Source organism: Lissotriton vulgaris, chromosome 10 (genome assembly GCF_964263255.1).
Source record: "Lissotriton vulgaris chromosome 10, aLisVul1.2, whole genome shotgun sequence".
Classification (NCBI taxonomy): Eukaryota; Metazoa; Chordata; class Amphibia; order Caudata; family Salamandridae; genus Lissotriton; species Lissotriton vulgaris.
This window is the reverse complement of record NC_141698.1, coordinates 715,821,046-715,839,194: the sequence shown is the minus strand read 5'-3', so window position 1 is coordinate 715,839,194 and position 18,149 is coordinate 715,821,046. Positions and strand designations below refer to the sequence as shown.

The 18,149-nt window shown below is 47.1% G+C and overlaps 1 protein-coding gene across 1 annotated transcript in view; it reads right to left on the bottom strand.

Annotated features, from left to right (window-relative positions):
* Nucleotides 1-18,149, bottom strand: part of KIF5B (kinesin family member 5B) — an 862,770-nt gene that overhangs the window by 555,621 nt on the left and 289,000 nt on the right. The window contains exons 5-7 of the mRNA XM_086941550.1: nucleotides 9,908-9,956; nucleotides 7,549-7,604; nucleotides 7,376-7,463 (exon numbers count right to left, since the gene is read on the bottom strand). Coding sequence (XP_086797676.1) covers nucleotides 7,376-7,463; nucleotides 7,549-7,604; nucleotides 9,908-9,956 — 193 coding nt within the window. The remainder of the gene's footprint in view (nucleotides 1-7,375; nucleotides 7,464-7,548; nucleotides 7,605-9,907; nucleotides 9,957-18,149) is intronic.

The following is an 18,149-nucleotide window of genomic DNA, read 5'->3' as shown; positions in this document are numbered from 1 at the left end:
TGCCGCCTTGGAAATTCCAACGCGCAGAACTGATGACATTGCGCGTTATCTTCTGTGGCGCATAGATCTAACCAAGGCTCTCCCCATTGCTGAAAGTCAGAGTTCAGACGCCATTCCTGATCCATCATGCACCGACGGCTGAATTTGTCCGCCCTGGCATTCAGAGAGCCTGCCAGGTGTTGAACCACCAGGGTCACGCCCAGATCCTCAAATGAGAGCAATGTCTTGTCCGAATAGCAATCTCCTACACTATCCAGCCTCGCCTCCGTCCATTGTACCAATTGTTCGCTTGTAAATACCGATTGGGGGTCACCATGTGGTAGTCCAACCAGTGGTAGTACTGGCGTATATTTAGCAGGGCAAAGGCACTTATTTTAACATTGTCTCCAGGCTTGCAATGCAGTACGTTGTAGCAGTGAGGTGTAATTGATGTCTGAATCTGAAAGAGACACGTTAGTGATAAATTCCTTACCGTAGAATATCCCCAGGCGTCAGACTGGATCCGGAAATGTTTGCGTAGCAATACCCCTGCGTGTCGGTAGGCGTCGTCTGCGGCTACGCGTCCGTCGTCTGCGTCGTTGGCGCCGGAATGACGTTGTCGGAGTACTTAGACGCCGCCCATGCGCGCTGACATCAGTTCTTCTTTTTCCGCACCAGCTAGCGCAGATCCGGAGAAGCTCTACCCTTAGTAATTTTTTGACTAAACTTTTGATCTTCTTGATCATTCTTTTTCATCGAGTCTTCGACTCTATCGGTGCCGGTAGGGATGCCCGGGTTCAAACCCTGCTCTAAGTGCGACCGACTGATGTCGGTCACGGACCCCCATCGCCGGTGCCTGAAGTGCCTAGGCCTCGATCACGACGACCGCACCTGCTCCGACTGCCTGGCCCTGACGTCGAAGGCTCGAGCTCCGGCAGTCAGCCCCGCGCCACTCCCGGTCCCAGTCCCACGGGAGGTCGAGGGACAGGTCGCGAGGTCAGAGTCATCGCAGCTCCGGGAGTGGACACGGGTCGTCAGGCTCCAAGTCCTCAGGTAAGAGGCATGAGAGGTCGGAGAAACGGCATCGTTCCCCGACGCTCGCATGATGCGGCCGAGGGCTCAGGCAACACGGCCCACGCAGCTACGCGGGAGTCGCAAGCGTCGCTGCCTGCCCCATACCTTCGGGTCCCTGGGCACGGCGCGACGCCGGAGGAGATCGAGCGGTACCTCATGGCCATGGGATCCCTCCCTTCTCAGTCGGGTTCCGTGGCGCCTTCGGGCCCAACGGTCCCGTATGGAGGCCCTAGCGGGTCGGGTGTCCTGCCCCGACGCCGCCGGGTGCTTCGGCACCGGCGCCGCCAGTGACTTCGGTCCCGGCGCCGCAGGACCTCACTGGATGCGCTTCCGGATCCGGGTCATTGCCGGTCGACCTCACGATGTCACCGGCGCCGGCCCCACGGGTGTCGCGCCCGCTGTGGACGCCGACCCCAATGTTCCCTACGGTCCGACTCTGGCACCGGAACGGCGCCGCTTCCGACGGCCTATTAGGATTTTTATTTCCACGAGGAGGCCCAGTCTACTAATCCTGTTTTACAGGTAACGGGTGATGAGGAGAATTGGGAGGGGTCTGAGGACCCTCTTGCACTGGAGTGCCAGTCTCAACAGGACTCGACATATGAGCTTGGGGAGGCCAGTGGTCTTGACACATCGCCAGACACTGGATTTACCTCCCCTCCGACTGTGGCTTCGGAGGAGGGGTCTTCATATAGTGTAGTGTTGACTAAGGCAGCCAATGCCTTACACCTTGAGCTCCCAGTCGTGGCCGTGAGGACTAACCTCCTCACTGAGGTCCTCAAACCGCAGTCAAGCTCCAGCGAGCCTCTGCTGCCGTTAAATGAGGCCTTATGTGACGTTCTTGTAGTCCAAGCCCGCCACTAGCCCGCCTGTGGATAGGAACGTGGCCAGACGCTACAGCCCGGCCCCGGAATTTATCACTAACGTGTCTCTTTCAGATTCAGACATCAATTACACCTCACTGCTACAACGTACTGCATTGCAAGCCTGGAGACAGTGTTAAAAGTGAAGTGGTTCTATGCTGCCCTGGTCGCATCATCCCTCAGCCCGTTAAGTGGGCTTCATGAGATATGGGATAAACTTGGAGGAAGGGCGCTAACTGGCACGGAGTGGCATAAAGCCTTGCTTTCTCCCAAGAATATCTCCAGGACTACTCGCCTAAAGAACATACACTTTAACTACATATACATGACATATCTAACACCTCACCTCCTTAATGTGACTATGGAGGGGAAATGCTACACTGCCCGAGATGCAATCCCCCTGATACGGACTTTGGGCATATGGTCTGGAGTTGCCAATATATGCAGATATTTTGGGAAGCTGTCTCAGACAAGATTAAGTGGGTACTAAATAGGGTGCTACTGCTAACGATCCAGGTATGTGTGCTGGTCTTATCCCAAGGCCACCCAAGCGGAAAGTTGGAAATAAATTGATAGACCTTGCTCTAGGCCTTGCTAAGCGCAGAGTAGCAATGGAACGGAAGTCTGTGAAGGGACCTCAACTAGACACCTGGAACACGAATGTCATTTGGTGGGCTGGTGCTGAGGCCAGAGTGTTACAATGGGAGGAGGCCAGAGGAGAGAGGTAGCTCCCTATAGTTGGGCAAGGGAGAGATGTAATGATAGCATGGGAAAAAATCTAGTGTTGTGAATGCTGGGGAGAACCAGGAGGGATGTGGCGCAGATAGTGGTGGAGTCTAGTGGAAAGATATGGGTAGCAGGGACCCCGCACTGAATCCAACAATGGTTCACCCAGGGTGCCGAAGCTCGACTGATTTGGAATAGAAACAATCTTGTTACACCCCTTCTCTGCAAAGTTTTAATGTATGTTGTGGGTTTTCTTATATTGTAGATTATCTTATTGTTTAATGGGGTTGTACCTCATGGATCAAAACAATGTAACTGACAAAATAGATCCATTGTAAATAATGCTACATAGAAGTTAAAAGCTGAGAATGATGGACCACCCATCTTGGAAAAATATTTGAATGTGTTATATGAAAGCAAAATGCATTTGTTGATTAGGAAAGAACCGGGTTGACTGAAAGATGTGATTTTATACTCGTAACGTCCTTAAGAATGCAATGCTGTATACCAAATGCCTATAAAGATATATTTTTAAAAAACTAGGGGGACGGTCAAGCTGGGTAAAGATCAGGGTCGTTGTCTGGTGGGGAAGGTCAGCATCAGAAGTGTACCAGGGGTCTGGTTGTGGGGAAATGGGAGTAGGATCTTCTCTCTCTATATTCCCAGTGTATGGAAGTGGTGACCTATGGAGTGTAGGAAACGGGTCCCATGGGAGGAGTCAGTAGAAGGAGAGTCTTACGTGGCCTGTATTGGTGATGGGGGAGCACGTAGTGGAATGGTGGCCTTGTCTGTCTTTTTCCTGTGTTTTGGAGTTGGGACTTCATCCAGGGCTTTCGAAAAATGAAACAAAACAGCCTTTTTGGTGGATGTATGGCAGTTACAGGTGGGCAGGAGATGACCCGGCCCGTCTCAGGATGGATTGCCAAATGTGTCTGTCAAGCTTCAATCTGCTATTGAAACCGATGGAGGAGTGGCTCAACGGCGTAGTCAGTGACTGTGATGGTAGTCGTCTCCGAAGATTTACTCGATTCAGAGATGGAAGCATTCAGTGCTTAACCGGTTAGCTTTGAGTTTTTTTCCAGTGCTGAGCCAGAGAGGCTGAAGTCGCTGGTCAGTACCGACCATGGCCTGAGGGCAGAGGTGCACCGATGGAATGTCACTGATATTCCTGGGTGGCAGTGCAGTCTTTTGTGGAGGCCTGCTCATTCTGCAAACTGTATCCAGGAGGGAAAGGGTGTGTACTCACGACCTGTTGAGCTGCTGGAAGGTTCTCGATCTCCAGATCAGAGCTGGTGTTGTCCTCTGGTGAGAACACCTCCTCATCAGCTGTGGACGCCTCAGCGTGGTGTTCTGGAAGCTCTGCAGTGTCCAAGAGGTCCACCAGTTCTTCGCTGCTGCTCCGCAACATCTCCAAGAGTCGGGCCCAAAGGTCACGAAGGGTCTTCTTCGATCTGAAAGAGCGGCAAGCGTTGCAAGGAAGCTTGTTATGCTCAGGGGAAAGGCAAAGGTTACCGACCTAATGTAATTTTGCAGTGATTGGGTTAGCATTAGCAGAAGCCATCCTGTATTTAGAAGTTATATTGGCCGTTTTGTGGAATCCATTTTGTATTTCTGGCAGCCATCTTGTTTGCCATGTGCTAACACGTGCGTGTCATGTGCTCTGTCCTACCTTGCTGTTGTCTGCGTTTGAAATCTGCCTAGAGACAGGTTATATTTAGACTCTTCTGCTTCGCACATGCTCAGTTGAGCTTGCAGCTGTCTTTGCAGCGGTCTCTAATCTTTAAATGTCAGGATGTGTTAACCAGAATTAGCAACTGTTAGCTCCTCCCACTTGTTTTCTGTATGACCTAATATGTACCTGAACCCTTCTCTTGCACTTGTACCGCCTTCTTTTGAGCCCCTGTGTGGGTATAAAAGGACCAAGCTCCTTCCATTCAGGTTGCTACTTCATACATTGCCGAAGGGAGTTGTGTGAATGTAGTTCTACCTCATGAGGTTTCTGTGCCAACTTCTATCCTATTGGTCTGAGGACTTGTGCAGAGAAGGGCGAACCCCTAGCACTGGTAGGCCTTGCTGAGGCCCACCACCACACTAATGGAGGTAAGTTTGTGGATATTCTGAGTGGCATAAGGACAATCTTTAAAAGGTGTTCATTCCATCACCCTTGTGACATGACACAGAACCAATCAGACGTCCCAAGGAGGGCTAGGCCACAGATGGTGCTGAGATTGCTCAGAGGAATGCCAGGGTACTGCTGGAGCTATCAACCTGGTACGGAAGGGAAATGGGATACGTGTTAAAAAAAAAAAAAAAACGATTTAGACAGTTAGGAGTTACTTTGCAAACCGAAAGACGTGCCTACGACTTTCTTGAATCGGATTGCAAGAGCAGACATCCAAACCGGACAGCAGAAAGAAAACAATCCAACAATGGAGTCGATGACCAAGTGCATTACCAGCAAGAGGAGTAGTCACCGAACCTCGTAACTTGAAAGACTTCTTCGAAGAAAAATAACACAGGCCCAAACAAAGCACAATCAATAAGAAGAGTGCTGTTTTTAAAAAAATCTTCTAACAGTCCTCCAATCAAGGAGAAGCGCATCTTCACTTTGTGCCGAGTAATCCAGTTGGCAGAAGTCACAAATTTAACTGATAAAGGTGATTTTGAGCATTTCAAGTCAGAAAGGTCCAATACAAGTCACTGTTGCCTTGATGTCCAGTAGCAACAGAGGAAGGGAGAGCCTTGTTGGTTTTACTCTAACAGGAGTAAGCCTACTCTACCAAGAGAAATGTGCTACTAAAGTCCTATCGTCCACCAGGTACAAGAGGTTTAAGAAGCATCCGGAGAATAAGTATGTGCAGACTATCATGCCAATCCTTGTCAAAAGCCCCCTTATGAAGGCAAGCCATCATCCTGTGCTGCACATATAGACCGCACCATTCGCCTACCGTTTGTAACCCAAAAATATGCACTAACATAACGTCCACACGAAGAAGGCAAGGGAAATTACTGCATGGGCCTATAACTTCCGGATACACTAATAGCTTATTAGCACTTGGTGAAACTCACACTTTACTTCAAACGGAGGCAAACATTTGTGCCGTTGTGGAAAACACTGTAATAAAACACCTATAAAAGCAGACTCCATATCCATAAGAAGGTGGCAGGAATAACCCCACAAGTTAAGATCAGAAAGGAGCCGAGTAAAAAATATAAAACCTAACTTTTATTTATGTTCAGCAAATCACAGACCGATCTTCTGGTGGTCAAAATGTGCGTGATTATAACCCAGTTGAACAGAACTCATTTCCACTTCCAAAGAACTAAACATTTATTTACCCATGCTTGGTTTCACTCATTGTCTTGTATAACTTTGAGCAGGTGCTCAGCGCACTGTGGTATCTGGCAAGGCAAAACGATGTGGGTCTAAACTCAAGTAAACATAAAAGTGGCATATATATTAAGGGGGCTGGTCATGAACTGGCAGCCAGAACCTCTCCCTAGGCACTCCATGTCCAAGGTGCCCTTACCATGAATTGAAGTCGAGCGGGTTGCCATACTACATCTCATGGACCAAGACCAGGTGGTGGAAGGCACACTACTGTCTATTTCAGAGACAGAGTCAAATGAAGTGTGCTTCATTCAGAAAAATTCAATGGTGACACCGGTACCTATCAATCAATCAATCAATCACAGCATTTGTATAGCGCGCTACTCACCCGGAAGGGTCTCAAGGCGCTTGGGGGAAGGGGTCCGCTACTGCTCGAACAGCCAGGTCTTGAGTTGTCTCCTGAAGGCGAGGTGGTCCTGGGTCTGCCGGAGGTGGATGGGGAGGGAGTTCCATGTCTTGGCCGCCAGGTAGGAGAAGGATCTGCCTCCAGCGGTGGCTCTTCAGATGCGTGGAACGGTTGCGAGGGCGAGGCTGGTAGACCGTAGCTGGCGGGTGGGCGTGTAGAAGGTCAGGCGGTCATTGAGGTACTTGGGGCCCAGGTCGTGGAGAGACTTGTGTGCGTGGGTGAGGAGCCTGAACGTGATCCTCTTGTCAACGGGGAGCCAGTGCAGGTCCCTCAGGTGGCCGGAGATGTGGCTGCGTCGGGGGATGTCCAAAATGAGTCGGGCGGAGGCGTTCTGGATGCGTTGGAGTCTTTTCTGTAGCTTGGCTGTGGTTCCGGCGTAGAGGGTGTTTCCGTAGTCCAGTCGGCTGGTGACGAGGGCCTCGGTGACCGTCTTCCTGGTTTCGGTCGGGATCCATCGGAAGATCTTGCGAAGCATGCGAAGGGTGTGAAAGCATGATGAGGATACGGCGTTGACTTGTCTGGTCAAACATAGATGGCCAGAACAGTGTGTATTTTCCTCAGTAGAAAGTGGTGCATGACAGGCTGCAATTTACAGTTTTCTTTGAATAGTTCTTCCCCATACTAAACTCGTACAACTGATTTTTTATGCAGTTTCAAGATGAATCTTAGAATAGCAAGTGCTCCTTTTACTGTCAGTACTGGGACAAGGGCAACAATCGAAAGGACGGCTCTATGAAGTCCTCAACTATCGAGAGCCCTGGCCCAATGGAGGTGGGTGGGATGTTTATGAATGAAGTGAATATATAGTATTGCAAGCACATAAGTGGAGAAAGATCAGTAATATTTCTTGATAAATAAGGAGTAGTAAGTTAAGGAGTAAAATTCAAATAATTTTAGGACCACATTAAATTAAATAACAAAATGCTCACTACTAACTTGTGACTGCAACGTGGCGGTTAGATTTTCCTTCATCAATGGTATCCATAACTTCTTCTGGACTGCAAACGAATCGCTCTGTACAACCCTTTGAAATTGGAGAAAAAAATATTGATTAAAAATAACCGACCGGAATACATTTAAATGTCTAACAATGCCAAATCCATTCTCACCTTTACATAAGGAACTCTATTCTTATCTTCGTGCACAGACAGGTTGGTCTTTGACACTGAAAAATAAATTTGCTACCTGAGTTACAGTTGAACAATTTGTGATTCAAAGTAGGTTACTAAAACAGTTGGCTTTTCCAATTTTAAAAATCCAAAATCGGACTGGGATTGATAGATGGGAATTGTTTGAAGTCTTGGCCTTTTACAGCTATGATTTAGCAGTTAACTACAAATATAATAATAGTTAAACATTCTTGGAGAATTTGGGAATACAAATAAATTGCCATCTAGGCAAAGTTCCTTAAAACAATTAGCAGCTTTATCATATAATCAAGGACAGCCGAACTTTGAACATGCACCCTTATCAATAATTCGGGTTAAAAGTTATAACAAAGAGTTACTCTGAGACAATCGATTGTACAGATTTGCACACTTACATTCATTCAGCAGTAACTGGTTTCAAAGCACGGTTTTGTTAAATTACTAAAAATAAAAAACACATTGAATCTTTAGGCAGACGTACAATAAATCCCTACACTGCCTAAGCAGAACATCTGAACTTTTGCATATGAAAGTGAGACTGCAGCTCCAGTGCTAAGGCCAGCAGCACTGAAACGAGCCCCAGAGGCTTGGCTTGCCACTGACATTTATGCACCACTTTACCTTGAGCAGAGCGCTTTCGATACAAGCTCCATCTTTTGCTTACCGCCTCAGTGCTTGTGCAGGCAGAAACAAAAGAAGTGCAAAACCACTGGTTGCTAAAAGATGCAAACCCTGGACATCTATACTGCGGCATCCATTTTTATCAACAGGGTCCATACATGACATTATCAGTGCTAGAAGCACCACCTTACAGTAGTATATGACCCAAGCACGTAGAAATGTAGGGTGTGACAAAGTGCAGCAGCACAAGCTTCGCTAGCTGTCAGATGGAGTAGTCACAAAGGGCTGCACAGCACTCTGTTCTACATCCTTGAAAGCAGGAAAAAAACATAAGAAAGACGTCCGGCCTTCCCTGACGCTCAGGTTGCAGGGTCAAATGCTTTGCCAAATGACACTGAGGTTTGACACAAAGGGTCACATAGACGTCCGATTTAAGAGCCCCCCCCCTCCAAAAGCAATGAAAAACAAATGCCCCCTTATCAGTCATGATAGCGACCCCCATGCCTATAATTTTCAAAAACACAACTTGATAATTTTATATAAACTCCATCCACTGAAGTAAATTCCCTTGACTTCACCCTTGATAATACTATTGCTAGCCATGCACACAAACTAGCCAATTGGCTAACTTCTTCCTACAATCCCTGAAAAAATATCACCCTAACCCTACTGAATACTGCAGTACATACATTGTTCATTGTTCATGTGGAGAAGCGTGGCGGCAGACCCGGAAGCCGAGATCGACCGTGGACCAGGGTTCGATTCTCCGCCTCGGCGGGTCTCGGGCTCAAAAATTCCACGGAGTCGACAATTCTCGCTCCGGTGCCTACTCGACTCACGGGGTCACACTCTGCGACTCTGGGTAATAGCTTGCTTAATCTCCACTACGGCCCCTCGCGGCGGGATGCCTGGCTTTCACCTTGTGGATACCCGGCCGGGATATCTCACAGGGGAATACCAGGACGGGTTCCCTAAGCAAGCGCCTTGGGACCCCTGGGTTAAAGTGCGCTATATAAATCGAAACACATTTACATTTACATTTACATTTCTCGACTGGACTCTGAAAACAAAGGCTTGGCAGGCATCATCCACTCACCCTTGGCCCAACAGAATAACTACAACGACACTTGTCTTCGATCAAAGGAAATTCAACCACATTTCACCAAACCTGAAAGACCTACACTGGCTTCTGCTCAATGCAAATACCAATTTTAATCTGTGATGTTTGGCTTACAAAGCCTCCTTATCTGTATAAACTCATAACTACATCCAGAGGCCGAGAAGGTAGGAGAATCAAGGGCTCTTTCTGCTAGCAAGGGCAATGTGTAGAACGTCACACATCTTGAAACAATCCTACTCCGGGACTGGCACATATTTATGAAATATTTAAAAAGACATATTTCTCAAACACACTGAGGCTAATTCAACAATTTTTCATCTAAACCTTATACCTGCACACCCACTGTCTCCAGCTTACAAAGACACGTCCAAACAAATGCTTGTCTCCTGATCAAAACTGTTCTTTGCTCACATATTAAACTCAATGTCAACCTATCAAATTCTTTCTCAAGATGCTATTTCTTCCTCTAATGATTCGGACCTACGATTGCTTTTGTTAGAAAGTAACACACACTACTACCATTTAGTACAATTCTACTATAAAAATAGTGTTAAATAAAGTCTAGCACAAAATACTTACCATCTAAAAGGTCTCTTATTTTATCCAAATAGATTTCAAAATATGACACCTAGAAGAGAGTGTGTTTTAGATTAAAAATACATTTAGATTTAAAACAAATTTGCTTCACTGAAAATAAAACGTATTCTAATACACTATAACAAACATTTAATTACGAAAGAGTAAATCTTTGGGCTCAATGAGCAGGCTTTTTCAATAAAGCCAATTCCAAATTTGAAAAAAGCAACAAATAATTAAAATAAAGCACATTAGACTGAAAACAGAATTCGGTAGCAGGAGTAACTAGCAGAAGAAATAATGCAGGAAATTAGGTTGACTTCTGCATAGGCTGCAAAGAGAAAAACTGCCATTACCTTTCTAAGAATTCCAGAGGCTGCACCTGTCCAATTGCACAAAGCTGGGTCAGCGAGAGAGTTTGCTTTTAGAAGATTGAAGGAGGGTCTTTGAGGCCCTCTCTACTATCAATGGCCCTATTCCCAATAGAGTTGAGAGGGATGTTTAAAAATGCAGAGCAAATATCCTCGATGGAAAGCTAGAATTGCAATGTACCCAACATTTACTTTGTCACAGGATTTCTCTTATGTTCGCAATCAGCAGAAATAAATAGGCAGCTTAAGCCACAAGTGGTAGAGCAGAACATACAAATACTACTTATGCAAATAGGTTATGCAGGGGACATCAGCCCAAGTATGGCATTCAGTCTGGATCGAGTTTGAATCAATGCAGTAATGTTTGGCAAATATATTAACAGAAATCCAAGTGCAGATATGTAACTATCTGGAAGGGGGAGAGGGGTGTCCTTGAAGCAGTAATGGCTGCCTTTCTTACCTAACCAAATGAAGTCTGAGATTACCCAAAACAGTCGAACACTTTTTTCTCTACAATGCAATGATGCAGGAGAACAGAGAACCAGCTTTAGTCTGAACGATGTGCTCCACTTGATCTATGGTACAAAGGCTAAGATAAGTATTCTGTATGTTCTATATCATGTTCCCAAAATGATAAAGTAATGTACTCAAAATTGTTTTAAGCTTTTTCGTTTATTGAAGTGCTGTGAGAAGCGTCCTATAATTTACAAGGAAAATGCTACTTACCAGTATGCATCAGTTCTTGGTACGTAGAGCTGTAGATCCGCATACTTTAGCATAGATCGCCATCTGGTGTTGGGCTCGGATGTTTGCACTTTGTTATTGTAGAAGTCTTTGTTATCACAAGATAGGGGACTCCTCCTTTGATTAGTAGTGCGCATGGGCATCGACTCCATCTCCAGATTGTTTTCGCCATAAAGGGGGATGATGGAGTTAGTTAGAACTAGAAAATATGTCCATGCGTAATGTATCTAAGAAAGATAATACTTAAAGACATCTAGGTGTCTGGGGAGGCGGGTGGGCGTAAGCGGATCTACAGCTCTACATGCAAAGAACGGATGAATACTGTTAAGTAGCATTTTCCGTTCGAGGCATATGAGCTGTAGATTGCATCCTTTTGCATAGATTATACAGCAGTTACCCCGTTAGCGGTTGCTACCTGTATGCTTTGCAGTAGTTTGAAACAGTGTTCTTAGTACAGCCTGGAACACACTACCTTGTTTTTTTGCCAGCACATCTACACAGTAATGCTTTGTTAAAGTGTGCGGTGTAGACCATGTGGTGGCTTTACAAATGTTATCCATGGGGATATTTCCTAAGAATGCCATGGATGCCCTTAGCTTGCGTGTGGAATGTGCTTTAGGGGGAATGGATAATGTACGCTTAGCTTTTTGGTAGCATATTTGAATGCATTTAACAATCCACCTGGCAATTCCAGCTTTTGACATAGGATTGCCCTGATGTGGTGGTGAGAAAGCTACAAAAAGTTGTTTCGTTTTCCTGAAACTTTTTGTCCTTTCAATGTAGTAAAGAATAGCTCTTGACGTCAAGCGTATGAAGAGCCCGTTCAGCTACTGAGTCTGGTTGAGGAAAAAATACTGGGAGCTCAACAGACTGGTTAAGGTGGAAAGCCGAAACTACTCTTGGTAAGAATTTAGGGTTTGTCCTAAGAACCACTTTGTTGTGACGTATTTACAAAAATGGTTCTTGTATAGTTAATGCCTGGAGTTCACTTACTCTTCTGAGAGATGTGATGGACACAAGGAAAGCTACTTTCCATGGGAGGAACTGTAACTCACATTTATGTAAAGGTTCAAATGGGGGACCCATGAGCCTAGTCAGGACAACATTTAGATTCCATACTGGAGAGGCTGGAATCCTGGGAGGAATTATCTTTTTAAGGCCTCCATGAATGGTTTGATGGGCGGTACCCTAAACAATGACAAGTGTTGTCTGTTTTGTAAGCAAGCTGCTATAGCAGCAATATGTAATCGTATTGATGTGTATGCCAGATTACATCTTTGTAGAAGCAGGAGATAACAGATATTTTGAGTTGAAGCATCTAGTGGATTGATTGTGTTGATATTGCAGTAAATAACAAATCTTTTCCATTTAGCTGCATAGCATGCCCTAGTGGTAGGACGTCCCTCTTCTTTAATGATGTTCATATAGTCTGGTGGAAGATTGAGGTAACCAAACTCTAAGACTTCAGGAGCCAGAACGGTAGGTTCAGTTGAGCTGGTTCTGGATGTCTTATCTCTCCACGGTTCTGTGTGAGAAGCTTTGGGGAAGGGTGCAGTTTCTGGTGTGGACCTACTGAGAGTTAGTTCCAGCAGTGGGTGAACCATGGTTGTCGGGCCCATGTTGGAGCAACCAGGATCATTCTGAGAGACTGTTCGAGCTTTCGCACCAGTAAAGGAATGAGCGGGAGAGGCGGAAAAGCGTACGCAAATCTGCTTGACCAGTTCATCCATATCGCATTGCCTTTGGACAATGGGTGTGGATACCTGAAGGCGAATGTTGTGCATTTTGTGTTTAAATGTGTGGCAAACAGATCTATGTCTGGGTGGCCCCAAATGTGAAAAATCGGATAAAGTTCCCATTCGTGTATCTGCTGTTGCTGATGACTGAGCAGATCCGCAATTTGATTGTGTATCCCAAGTAGATGCTCTGATAAGAGGTATATCTTTTGAGAAATGACCCCTCTCCAAATGCTCTGTGCTAAGCGTGAAAGCTGCAGAGTGTCTCCCCCCCCCCGTGTTTTTACATATAGTACATAGAGGTCATGTCCATCCGGACAAGGACAGTTTTGCCTAGGAGATATTTTTGAAATGACTTTAGGGCAAGAAATATGGCCAGTAACTCCAGGTGATTGATGTGGAGGAGTTTTTGTTGAGGGGTCCACATACTTTGAATGGTGTGGTTTAAGAGAGGAGCTCCCCAGCCGGGGAGTGATGCGTCCACTGTTCGCACTATTTGTGGAACCGGGTCTAAGAACAGACGCCCTTTGGAAAGATTTTGTATGTTGCACCATTGCAGAGAGCGATGTGTGGCGGTCCACCAAAACCAGGTCTGTAAGTTGTCCTTGAGCTTGGTTACACTGTTGTGCTAGACATACTTGTAACAGACGCATTTGGAGTCTTGCGTAAGGGACATTTAGGATACAAGAGGCCATCATGCCTATTAGCTGCATGAACACTCGAGCTGGTAGTGAGTGTTGCGGTTGAAATTTTGTTATGAGGGCTGGCATACTGGCTATCCTGACTGGATTGGGGCATGCAAATGCTTTGGAAGCAACTATTGTTTCACCTAGATACTGTTCGGTGAGGGACGGTTGGAGGTGTGACTTGGTGAGGTTTATTGTGAATTTTAAGCTGTACAGCAGCTGGATTGTGTTGTCTGTTTGTTGTACACAATTGCTGCGTGACTTGGCTTTTATGAGCCAGTCGGCTAGGTAAGAAAACACATGAATGCGTTGTCTTCTTAAGTGGGGTGCTACCACTGCAAGACATTTTGTGAAGACTCTGGGTGCTGTTGTGACCCCAAATGGAAGGACTTTAAACTGGGAATGTTGTCCGTCCACTACGAACCATAGGTATCTCCGGTGAGCAGGGTGAATAGAAATGTGGAAGTAGGCGTCCTTGAGATCTAGAGTGGCAAGGAAATAGCCTTGTTGGAGCAGTGGGAGAACCTGTTGTAGCATGACCATGTGGAAGTGATCGAATTGTATGTACAGGTTTAACGGGCTGATGTCTAATATTGGCCAGAGAGCGCCATCCTTTTTGGGAATGAGGAAATAAAGGGAGTAAACCTCTGTACCTTGGTGGTGTAGGGGAACCGGTTCTATTGCATGTTTTTGCAAGAGAGAGAGAAACTCGTGCTTGAGAAGTGTTAGATGTTCTGTGGACATTGGACGTTGTTTGGGAGGTGTGTGGGGAGTAACCGTACTGGATAATTTGCCTTACCCACTTCTGTGGTGAAGGAATTCTAGACAGATCGGAACTGTGATAGTCTTCCCCCGACCAGAGTGGAGTGGTCTGGGGGGAGTGGAGGGAAGTCACTGTTTTGTGGTGGGGAAGTTGCAGGTGTTAGAACCACGTCCTCTGCCCCGGTTGCTATTGCCTCTGCAAGTCCCTCTAAAATATCCTCTGCTAGGGGAAGTTTGAGTGGGGCTTTTGTATATTGAAGAGGTGTTTTCTGGGCCAGTTGTTTTGGAGCTGCCCCTATAAGAGTAGCGACGAAAGGAACCTCTACATGGATTTGGCTGTTTGTGTCCTTTTTCATCTTTTCTAAAGATGTGTCGACAGTAGGTCCAAACAAGTGTTCCTGATCCAAGGGTTGATTGAGTATGGTAGACTGTACCTCCTGTTTAAAACCAGATATGCTTAACCACGCATGTCTGCGCAGTAATATACTTGTAATAATTGGGAGAGATGCTGTATCTGCTGCATCCAGGGCACATTTAATCGAGGTATTTGTAATTAATTTTCCCTCTTGTATAAGTTTGTTTGCCTTGCTCTTATATTGGTCTGGAAGATGCTGCATGAGCTTTTAAAACTCATCGTTGTGAGCCCTGTCATACCTTGCTAGTAAGGCTTGTGGGTTGGCGATACGCCAGAAGTTTGCCACCTGGGATGCAACTCTTACCTGATGCGTCTAGTAGTTTAGACTCTCTGGCGGAGGTGCATCACCTGTGGTTTGGGAATTTGGCCGATTATGGGCTTTCGCCACTAGCAATGAGTCCAGAGGAAGTTGACCTTTAACCCGTTGATCGCGGCTGGAATTGCGCAGCAATGCGGGTTTGATGGGCGTGGTCAGGACGGCCCCCGGCCGTCCCCCGCACACACCCACTGTGACGTCGGACGGCCCCGGGAAAAGGTTAACGTAAACTGGATCACTTGGAGATGGTATGTATTTTTTCTCAATTCTAGGATTGAGTATCCTAGCTCTGAAAGGGTCTTTAAAAACCTCAGGGGCTTGTTTAATCATCCCTTTGAGCATAGGGAGAGAGTTCGTTGTTTTTTGAGGCTGTGAGAATGTCTCTAATAAAAAATACTCTTCCATGGGGTCTGAATGGAGTTGAACCCCATGGTATTGTGCAGCTTTATTTATTAGTTGCGCAAACCCTATATAGTCATCTGGAGAGGTATAAATCTGGCTCAGTTACATCTGGGACATTATAATCTTCCCAAGATTCTGTATCAGGATGTGGTGAGTCTGTGTCTTCACCCCCACCCCCTAAATCCTCATTATCATCTTGTGTTACAGGTGATAGAGGAGGTATTGAAGAGGGCACTGGATAAAGTATAATGGCTGGAAGGGTACCGCAGGTGTTTGAGGTGTCCAATTGCCTCTTTTTTGGTGGTATAAAGGTGACTTGTCCGGTAATGGGGTCAATATGGTGTGTCTTTTGCTTAGGATCCAGTGGATCTGGATGGAAATGTTCCTTGGATGCACTGTCTTTTTTCGGTGCTGAGGACTTGGGCTCCAAGTGGTGTTTTGGTCTATCTTCCTTAGCTTTAGGAGGAGCTTTTGTGTCCATCTGCTTAGGTGGTGTTTCCAACTCCGAAGATTTTGGTTGTTTTTTCGGATCCAACGTTTTGGATGGAATTTGCTTCGGTGCTGAAGATTCTGGTATCTTGGGTTTTGGTTTCGGCCCCGAAGAGTCTGGAGTCGATGGTACCTTGGGCTTATGTTTCGGTGCAGAAGACGGTTTTTCGGCCCCGTGATGTGGCTGGCTAGATCCCGAGCTGCCTGAGGCTTAGAGGGCTTCGGAGGCGGGGCTTCTGAAGCACTATCACAGTGTTGACCCAGACCCAAAGGTGAAGGTGTTACTGGAGCCTTGTTTTTTTTCTGGCCGGGGCATCGACGTAGGTACTCATGGTTCGTTGACCTGGAGTAATTGACTGGTTTTCTTAGTCTGATTCGTCGGCTTCGGAGACGCTGGCATGTTTATCTCCGGTTTCCGGTTCTGGATCATCGGGGCCTGCCTCGAAGATGTTGTCCGCGCCAAGAAGGTTGATCTAGACATTTCGTGACATTGAGCCCAACGATCACATATGGTCTTCTTGGACCTGAAAGTATCACAGGCCTTGCAGTGTCGACTCTCGTGTTCAGAAGAGACACAAAGGTTGCAGACCTCGTGGAGATCTTTGTGTGGGAATTTATCCCCAAACTTACCTTTTAAATGGAGTCCTTTCCATATGCTGGTTGATGGCGCCGATCGGCCTAATGGCCCACATTGACAACCAGACTCGAAAATATCTTTAGAAACTGGATGTGCATCGAGAGATCGCGATCAAAACAATACCGTGGGGAGGAGCCAAGATGGCGGCGGAGACGGACGTGTAGTCGCCCGGCTCCCCGACCCTATCTCTCCTGCAGCATCATCCTGCTCACTATCCTGGCGTCCCTTGACTGTGGGAGGAAGAGGACAGCGCGCTGTTACCGGGGGTGCTTCTCCGGTGTCTCCACCTGCCTGCTTTCTGATGCTACGGGCAATTTGATCCTCCGACCGGCGCCGAGCCCTGGAACCGAAACTCCTGTCCCTGCATACCGCCGGAGAGGGCTGCAGCCGCGCTTGTTACTGGATCGGCGGCGTGACGGGTATCAGCTGTCGGACTCCCTGCTATCTGTCCGACCTTCCACTAAGGGGACTCTCGTGCTAAGGAGCGACTGGCACAGTTGGATTTAAAGCTTATTCCCCACTTTGGTGCCGTCGGATTTGTTTATGCTCGCTGCGACTTCCCTGGCGAAGTCAACATGGCGGCCGTCCCCACAATGGCGATTGCGAGCTCTGTCCCTGATCAGGCTTGGGTAGCGCCGACTGGACTCCAGCGTGGTCGAGAATGCGGAGCCGCGCTTGAGACTGTGGATATACCTGATCACCCGCCTGAAGATTCCCTTGCTTCCATTCTGGCAGCGATTGCCGATTTAAAGGCTGAATGGCGAGCCTGTTCCCGAGCACTGATTATGCAGCTGGACACCGTCTTGCTTGGGTCGGACCACACATCGCCGCCATGTTCTCTTCATCGCGCTGACCTGGCCCCTCTCGGCACTGAACGCGCTACATTGTTGCCGCGCGATGGAGAACTGGGACAATCCTTCAGCGCGAGTGACTACGGAGGTTTGCCGATTGCTGATCCCGACGAGGCTACATTGTTTCCTTCTCCGCTACTGCCTTTCACCACAGACGCGGATTTGCTATCTTTCAACATGGATCCGCTGATGCAGTTAACTTTTCACGAGGCTGCTTCTTTCTCAGGCGCTAAGCCCCCCTTTCCTAGTGCACTGCAATATTTGGCGGCCGTGGGACAGGCTTCCCTTTGGATTGTGGAATCTGCGTGTGCTTGGGTGTATTTGAACCATCTTGGGGGGCTTCTTCTCCACCGTGAGCGGCCATCTTGCCTCTTTGTTCTTTCTGACGCGGATTCTTCTCCGGCGCCATTCTTGGATGGACACTTGAGATCTGGCCAGGGTTAGACAGGCCCCCACGCACATGGACTGTTTCAGGTGGGCAGGTGTGGACTCGGAAAGGGGTACCTCCTCGGCGCGGAATGTTATGTTACACTGTCTCTTTCCCGATTTATATTGTATTTTGTGATCTTTTGATTTGGCTGTCATGTTTGGGGGTGAGAGTGTTTTAGGGTCGGGGTAGTCCGGGTGATGTGGGATAGGCCCTCCCCCGGGGGTGGGGAGTTTCTTGGGAGTTTTAGATTAGATTGCTCTCTTTTGGATTGCTCTTTTCTGGCTCCCTACGACTTCTGTGATGCGATAACCTTTTTCTTTCTTCTTTCTCTTCTCTTCTTTTTCTTCTATATTTCGGGTTTATGGGGCGACAGACACACTGCTAGGGGGGGGTAGGCCGTAGCCTT